General features: G+C 41.9%; 1 protein-coding gene across 3 annotated transcripts in view; it reads left to right on the forward strand.

Annotated features, from left to right (window-relative positions):
- IQCH (IQ motif containing H) overlaps positions 1–8,771 on the forward strand; it is a 158,294-nt gene extending 149,523 nt beyond the window's left edge. For 2 of the 3 annotated variants that reach the window (XM_069766407.1, XM_069766408.1), the window contains 3 exons: positions 479–540; positions 5,838–5,946; positions 8,286–8,771. In XM_069766407.1, the coding sequence (XP_069622508.1) occupies positions 479–540; positions 5,838–5,946; positions 8,286–8,354 (240 nt within the window). In that variant the 3' untranslated portion in view covers positions 8,355–8,771. The remainder of the gene's footprint in view (positions 1–478; positions 541–5,837; positions 5,947–8,285) is intronic. The other variant, XR_011320824.1, reaches the window with a different exon arrangement.
- The last annotated feature ends 476 nt before the right edge of the window (positions 8,772–9,247 follow it).

Below are 9,247 nucleotides of genomic sequence, written 5' to 3' on the forward strand. Positions count from 1 at the left end.
ATATTCACTGCATTTTGCCAAAATTAAAACCAGTTGCATTAAGTACCTTATAGGCTGAAAATCAGCTCCTTAAAAGTAGTATGTAATATCAGGACAATGGAAAAAAACTTTAAACAATGTGTATGGTGTTATGAGGAAAGCACTGAACTGATAGAAATGGTGAACTGAATTGCAGTGGTGAACAAACCATGGCTATGACAGGATTGTGACTGAAGTTCATGTGGGAACAGTAAATCATAACATGAGGTCCAATAAGCCAGGCCATTCTATAGAAGAATAAGTTTTGGAGGATAAAGACGTTTGTATTTCAATCCCTGGCTGACAATGGGTTTATTATTGAAATGTAAGTCTGGCAGATAATCAGTCATTGACCCCTGACACCATCCCCGTACATGGCAGCAGGTTATCTTAGAACTTAATATATATTGATTATTCAGACTAATCAGGTCACAAATACCACATTTTCTTTACTTGGCAGGAAAAACAAGGGACAGTGTTTACGCTCTTGGAAAACCAGAAACGGCATCGCATAGGAATGATGTGAGTATCTCAATACAATCCTGGAGATTTCTGGCCTTAAGGTACCTTCACACTCAGCAACTTTACAACGAGAACGACAGCGATCCGTGACGTTGCAGCGTCCTGGATAGCGATCTCGTTGTGTTTGACACGCAGCAGCGATCAGGATCCCGCTGTGACATCGGTCGGAGGTAGAAGTCCAGAACTTTATTTGGTCGTCAGGTCGGCGTGTATCGTCATGTTTGACAGCAAAAGCAACGATGCCAGGAATGTTTTACATGGAGCTAACAATCAGCGGGAACGATAAGTGAGTCGCCGTTACGTCACTGGATCGCTCCTGCATCGTTCTGGAGTTGCTGTGTTTGATGTCTCTTCAGCGACCTAAACAGCGACGCTGCAACGATCGGCTCGTTGTATATATCGCTGCAGCGTCGCTGAGTGTGACGGTACCTTTAGACTTTTTCATAAATTTTACCTGGTGATATGAAAATCAGTTATTACCTAGCCATAGAGATTGCTTTATTTTTCTGCAAATGGAGTGCTTCCCATGGGTTCTGCTAAGGCAAAAAAAAATTGTCTTACAGAGGACCTTTCACTACTTTTTTATTCATAACTACCTACCTTATCATAAAGTGGCTGAAGAGCTGATTACATTTTTTTTGTTTCCTTTTTCTTTGTGATCACTCTGTTGTAGAACGTCTGTGGATGGGAATGTGTTTTTCTTTTTCTCCCTCTATAATGCTGGCCAATCATAACCATTTTCAGTGTGATCATGTGACACTTGAGGTATCTCACTGACGACGGCTTACTCCCGTTGGTTCCAGCACCAGTAGAGGAGAAAAGCTGCTGTGTGGGAGCTCCTTAGCTATGAAGATCATCGTGTTAGCTGCATTTATCACATAAAACACTCTGGGCAGGTATCGGGGAATAAGGAGATTGGTGGTACGCCCCGATACCTGTTATAGGTCCAGCGTGTTGTATGTGACACATGCTGTTCACATAATGACCTTCATATTTCTTCATTCCAACGCTGTAGCTCTCCTCTACTTCTGGTACTCAACAGAAGATAAGAGTTCTCATCATGATCAAATGACACGCATCAAGTCTCACCAGATCAAGATGAAAAACCTGCATGGCCGCCCCCACCGATGACAAGGGTAATAGCGCAGATCGCGCGCTTTTTCTTCACCTGCGCGCAGTGCATTCAGCACTTGGACATGCGCACACCACTACGCCACCAACGGAAAGCTGGGGAAGAAACAGCGATGTCACCACGCTCACCTGACCTGACCAGCCTGATTGACAGGCGAAAACGGCGACTTTGGTAATGTATTTCGCAGCATAGGTGGGGAATCAGGGTACACTACATACACTATTGTAACGCAGAGCGCAGGCCCTATTTAACAGTATTTTTATCTCAATCTGAAAAAACGGGGTGACAGGTTCCCTTTAAGGTCATTTCAACATATCTGGTGGGAGCATTTTAAGGGAATAAGTCAGCATTGATTGTTCTTCCGAGATGTGAGTGTCAGGTAAGGAAAGTTTACAGCCAGAAGGACCTGTTGTGGTCGAGTGTGATACTGTATTTTCAGAGTGCAGAAAAATGGACCCTTGTGACGACAGAAGTGCCAAAAACTGTATGGAAAGATTGGTCCCACAAGGGTGATTGGTTGCCAAGGAGGCATTTAGTAATGGCACCTGTTTGAACTTGTTATCAGTATAAAGGACACCTGTTCACAACCTCAAATTGTCACACTCCAAACTCCACTATGATGAAGACCAAAGAGCTGTCGAAGGACACCAGAAACAAAATTGTAGCCCTGCACCAGGCTGGGAAGACTGAATCTGCAATAGGCAAGCAGCTTGGTGTGATGAAATCAACTGTTGGAGCAATAATAAGAAAATGGAAGACATACAAGACCACTGATAATCTCCCTTGATCTGGGGCCCCACGCAAGATCTCACCCCGTGGGGTCAAAGTGATCACAAGAACGGTGGGCAAAAATCCCAGAACCACACGGGGTGACCTAGTGAATGACCTGCATAGAGCTGGGACCACCGTAACAAAGGCTACTGTTACAGAACCCCTAGCACCAAGAATATGTTATGCTATATATATATTATGTATAATAGGTTCCATGTGAAATGCATCAGTCCACAGGCTGCATCCCTGGGCAGAGAGGACAAGATATCCCCCTTCTGTCCTCCCCACCTTTGTAATTCCCCCAGTAAATACCAGCAGGCTCCGGCCCCCTGCGGCTATTGTAATGTATGTCTGGCCTGTTTTTTTCTATTGGCCTGCCCTGTGCATCTGTGTTATATATTCTGTGTGCGGTAAATAAAGTGTGTTCTTTTAGACTGGAAATACCTGGAGTAGCAGTCAGCTTTTATATGCTCCCATGTAATCAAGAAATCCTAGCCAGCGTCCTTCATTCAGAATCCAGCAAAAGCAGAATGGACCTCCTGAAACACGGGGGGTGCTGAAAGAGGTACTACAGCACAGTAGACCCCGTTACAGCTACCATCAGTAACACACTACGCCGCCATGGACTCAGATCCTGCCAGACATGTCCCCCTGCTAAGCCAGTACATGTCCAGGCCCGTCTGAAGTTTACTAGAGAGTATTTGGATTATCCAGAAGAGTATTGGGAGAATGTCGTATGGTCTGATGAAACCAAAGTAGAACTGTTTGAAGCAGAAGCATACGAAGGTCCTGGAGTGGCTTAGCCAGTCTCCAGATTTCAACCCCATAGAAAACCTTTGGAGGAAGTTGAAAGTCCATGTTGCCCAGCGACAGGCCCAAAACATCACTGCCCTAGAGAAGATCTGCATGGAGGAATGGGCCAACATACCAACAACAGTGTGTGCCAACCTTGTGAAGTCTTACAGAAAACATTTGACTTCTGTCATTGCCAACAAAGGATATATAACAAAATATTGAGATGAACTTTTGTTAATGACCTTATTTTCCACCATAAATTGCTAAATAAATCTTGCCAAATCGGACAAGGTGATTTCCTGGATTTGTTTTCTCATTTTGACTTTCATAGTTGTGGTCTACCTATGATATCAATTACAGGCCTCTGTCATCTTTTTAAGTGGGAGAACTTGCACAATTGGTGTCTGACTTAATACTTTTTTTCCCCACTGTATGTATTCTTTGGTAGTGGGGGTAAGGAGTCTCCACGGGTCACATGGGATCAGACAAGATAAAAAGAGAGTAGGGCTGATGTGACTGGGCTTGTTCTGCTCATTGTTCCCAATCTGTCTAGCTCAGCCTGTAAACCGCATTAAAATGTCCCACCATCTCAAGGGTGCCCAAAGATTTACCTTAGAGAAAGGCCAGCAAGGAAGTGTAAAAGTCTTGGTAGGGTGTCGTGGGAGCATACTTGTTTAGTAACGTATATGGAGTTTTGGCTAATGTTGGGTTATCAAGAAGAGATCTGCCCTATGGATCTGTATGTGAGTGTATGATGGAATGTGGCAAGGTTTTTTTAGGACAATGGCAATTTCCCTGCTCTTAGAAGTGCAGGAGGCTTCTAGACAGCAGCCAATCCAGTTAGCTTTTAAAGATTGGTGATCAGTCCCACTCCAATGAGTTACCCAGAGGATGAAATATCAGAGTTTAATGAGGTTTTTCCCACTTTGCAGGTATATGACAATCCACCACATTCCATGAGATTATCTTGATGTTTGTGGAAGTGGTGTAGTTATTATCACTTGTAGGATAGTATGTACTCATGCTTTCTCTGGAAAGCTCAGTAATGGAGACCAGATGAATTGGTGTAAGCAGGGGGCGCCGTCTCTTGGAAGGAGTGATTCTAGGGCAAAGATCCTACCACAGCCTAAGGGAAGGGTAAGTAAACTAAACAAAAGGAAAATAGCACAAGACTTAATTCACATATGTGGCTTTTAGGACCAAGTATAGACAGAAGGACATTTTCTTCAACAACATTAATAGACAGTTTTGTAATAACCCCAGGGTGGGGTGTTTAAGCAGAAACTTGTTACAAGAATTCAACCAATTCCAGTCAACCATGGACCAGTCAAGGATCAGGGCAACTAAAGTATTTGAACTGCTGCTGGGTCATCAAATAGGAGAGGCTTGTTACTAACTATGATACCAAGCCAAGATGGAAATTGATGTTGGAATGGGAGATTTTTTTTACTATTAGGCATTTGCAGATTGGGGGGAATGAACACCTTTTCTGAGTGATGGAAGTAGAGTAGTCTTGGAAAAGCAAAATCTATTGTAAGTGTATTAAAGTGATTCATGCTGGATAATAATTGTGATGCATTTTAGACTGTGATCTAAGTTTACGTTTACTAATTGGCCTACTTTGGTCTACTATGTTACTCCAATTCGTGACACAATTTTGGAGCATGGGGTTGCATTTTAGGCCACACCATTCCCCTTGGCAACTTGTCAATAGACCATGCCCCCAGGGTCAAACGTGTCAGAACCATGAATAAAACATAATAAATGTGCTGCAAGGCATGTAAGTGTGTTTGGACACAAACTATGATCAATGTTAGATCATGAAAGTGACCACAGAGAAGCCCATATAGATGTCCCGGTGCCTCATCTGATTAGTAGGCCTGTTGCATCGTTTAGTACGCGTTGTGCTGCAAAAGTACATTGTGCTGACTCTACTAATCAAAAGATATACTTGGGGATGCCGGCAGGTAGGAGGAGGTTGTCTGGGCTTAGGACTAGTGGCCATGGACTACTCACATGGCCTCTGCATTGTGGTCTGCTGCTTATCTCTAGTAGCTGCCTCCTCCTTCTCAATCTGTACATTTAGGGACTTGAGAAGTCCACTAGGCACAAGCGATCTATGATTGAAGTCCTAGGACAAATAAAGTGATTTTACCAATATGCTGCAGATACTGGGTTTGCCATGGGTGCACCTTTGTGCCAGTATTACGGATGCAGGTCCTTATCCTACTGCAGTTCTATGGGCCCAAACAGACCACTTCATATGTCACTATAGCCCCGCCAGTTTGGACCCTTATCAGGACTTGCGTCACACAAGTGCCAATAAAACGTGTCTGAAACTGGCCTTACAATGAGAGCTGTACTGACACAATTGATGTGGACACCCACCCCTGTATATTTTGTCAAGCAGCTCGAGAGACTGAAATTAGTGTGAATGACAGGAATAGGCATGGTCATATATAACTTTGCATAAGTGGACAATTATAAATAGGCCAGTCCCTTAAGTTTGTAGTAAGGCTAAACTTCTACATATGAATAAATGGTAAAATAATGCATGCATTGGGGCACTGACCTGCTTCTCTCTGATTCTCATTACCAGGAGCATTGCTGAAGACCTCCAGGGAGCACTGATGACCTTTGCACGCAATCTGTTCATCATCCATCAGGAAATATCAGCCCCTAAAATGCAGGGAGAAACTAATTTCAAGGTGAGTTGTTAATTAAGTAACGATTTCAGCTCTGTTTTGGCAGTCACTGGGCAGGAACATGTACAGAGACGCTTCATTCTTCATGAGAACATCTTTCAGTGTCTAGTAATTACTGTCCTGCACGAGAGACAGAGAGTTAATGATCGGCACGAGGTTCCTATCACTGGGAGATTATATGTAACAATGAGATGATTTATACTGAAAGGTTACCTACATCAATAGTGAAATGGACAGACACAGCCAATAGTTATAGCCAACATTGTTATGGGACATTAAGTTGTAAGTAGATATTACATAACACTTGTAAATCTCAGAGTAGTTGTATGAAATATGTTCAGAGACATTATTATCCTTTTGGCTGCATTGAATAGAAATATTCACTATATTACCACAGATAGTTGTTATATTCCCCCTGCTCACTTGCCGATATGTGTCCTTAATTGTCACCAGATTACATAATAAACTGTACATTACTAAACAGGTATTTTAGCCTTTATGAGGCTGGTGTGTTTACTTTAAAAATCCATGTCAGAATGGTTGCATAATCCTTTTGGAAAGTCTCCTCGCACTGAGCCTGATTGACAACTCCTCAGTGTTCCTCCTCCCTTCTGAGCTGTCAGATTGGGAGGTCAGAGACTTAATACACTTCATTTAAGGAGCACTCTCACTTTATAACATACCCATTCTAATATAGGGATTAAACAGCCATTTTTCCATGTTTAATAATGTATGTGGTTTGTGTTGTGAAATCCTCTGGCAGGTCCACTTTAATTAATCTGGTTCCTCCATAACTTGAGTTAGAGCAATAGTACAGGATTTGTTTTATACAGAAATGTGAACATATGAACTTTTACAGTGAGAGTACATGACTCCATCTATTGGAAGTTGTGAAAATGTAACTACTGTACAAAGCAGGGGAGGCACACTGGACCAAGGGGTGAAAGTAGTAATTAAAGGGGTTCTACTGTCAAGTAGGACATACGGACATCATAGAGGAGAGTCCCTGGATCTGGCAGACTGAACAGCTGTCATGTTTTACTAGGTTTTGTGCAAAATATGGCTGACAAAATCATCTGTCTGCTGGAATCGCTGGTGGCTGGGCATGCATTGGTCTCCACCAGTGAGAAAGAGGTTCCATCCACCCAATATAAATGTAATGCTCCTATAGCATTGTCCATTGGCCATCACTGATAACATCATAGCAATGTCAAAAAGTGGTGAAGGTAATGCAGAGAAGACATGTTCCGTGTCTTCCCTGCAAAGTGTAATAAATGTTTCACTAAAAACAGTGCTCATATTAGCTGTCATATCACCATAACCACAGCTCCATGCATGAAGACATGTAGGGACCACATAGATGTTCCCTGTTAATCTGAGCCAGTAGCGTAACATAAATGCAATAATACATTTATATATATATATATATATATATATATATGATATATATAATGAAGGGGGAAAACATCCATACACATATAACTAACAGGGGGCATTTGTTTTTCTGTTCTACAACGTTCCATGTTGCATATCTGCAACATTTCAGAAGGTGATTTTTTTTCTGTTTAGAACAACCTTAGTCATGAAGGAATTACTAAAACCACATTCCATGACATAATAGAATCACATTGTCACTTTCTCTCCCACAAATATAGCATAACTTTATGAGTGAACAACCATGCAGTTTGAAGAATCTGGGACCCAACGCAAATTCGGAACAATTATCATGTGTTACTTATCACATTGGTCTCCTCCAGTGGTTAGGAAAGACTTATGGGGCCCTCAAGGTCTTTGCTGTGAGCTCAACTTTTGCCCAGTAGGGTTCACTGATTTTTTTATTATATTGAAAAAAGTGTTTCATCATTGTCTTGGATCTGATTTTCATCAGTGTTTGGTCAGTGTGCCAGTTTTTCCCATCAGCGTTTCATAAGTTTTACATGTGAAAAAGTGAAAAAAAAAACGATAGAGGTTTCTCTAACTTTTCCTATCAAACAGTCAAGAAAAATGGAGAGTACACTGATGGCATCCAAGCACTGTCCAGTTTCTTCAGACCCATAGATGTGCATTGGAGAGTTTGTTTTTTTGAGCAGCCCACTAAACTATAATAGGTATGAGTTCTATCCGTGAAAAACACAGACAGAACTCGTACGTGAAAAACTGACATCTGAATGAGGCCTTGTAGTTATGAATGAATCAGTCATTCCAATGGATGAACTTGAGGCATGGAACAAAACCTCACTATTTCCTAAACCTATAACGCAATACTGTGCTATTTATGGAATATCTGATCATTAAGGAGGTTTCTATACAGTAACACCTGACATTCACTTTCTAATTTCCAGGAAACGGTACAAGAAATTGAAGTGATTCTTGGAGTTACAGAAGAAAACAAACTAAAATTTGAAGAATAATGTTAGACCATTCTTCTAGACCCCAAGATCTAGACTGGCTGGTAACCACCAAGAAAACTGAATGCATAGAATATCCTCACAAGAAGGTCAACTATGACGGAAAACAAGTACAGAAGAAAGAGCATAATAACCAGCAGTTAATCCAGATTACGGAGTAGATTGTGCTATTTTAATCTGCATTTAGAATGTATATGTGGCTAACATATAATTGTGTCTTCTGTAATCCAGTACAAGAAGGGTATTATGAAAATCCTAACAAAGGATGGCTTTCTAGGTTAAATAAGGACTACACCTCGCACGAGTCAAAATGCAAGATCCTGGAAAGCATATGTGGTATACGCCATTATTCTACATGCCTAATCTCTAACCTTATGGATGATTTTGTCAACTAGTAAAATAAAATGTGTTCCTATTTTATATTGTGCGTTTCATATGTTCACTCTATTAATTTACTCTGCATGCAACATTTGTGCTTCTGTTAAGGCACCACTCCAGCGGGGAGGGGGGCGAAGGGGGGGCAAAGTTCAGCACTGAAGTGGTGCTTATAATCTACTAGAAGGTGGCGCGATTCTAACGCATCGGGTATTCTAGAATATGCATGTCCACATAGTATATTGCCCAGCCACGTAGTATATTGCACAGCCCACGTAGTATATTGCACAGCCACGTACTATATTGCTCAGCCACGTAGTATATTGCCCAGCCACGTAGTATATTGCCCAGCCACGTAGTATATTGCCCAGTGACGTAGTATATTGCCCAGCCACGTAGTATATTGCCCAGCCACGTAGTATATTGCCCAGTGACGTAGTATATTGCCCAGCCACGCAGTATATTGCCCAGCCACGCAGTATATTGCACAGCCCACGCAGTATATTGCACAGCCCACGTAG

The sequence above is a fragment of the Ranitomeya imitator genome, chromosome 4 (assembly GCF_032444005.1).
Source record: "Ranitomeya imitator isolate aRanImi1 chromosome 4, aRanImi1.pri, whole genome shotgun sequence".
In the NCBI taxonomy this organism is placed as follows: domain Eukaryota; kingdom Metazoa; phylum Chordata; class Amphibia; order Anura; family Dendrobatidae; genus Ranitomeya; species Ranitomeya imitator.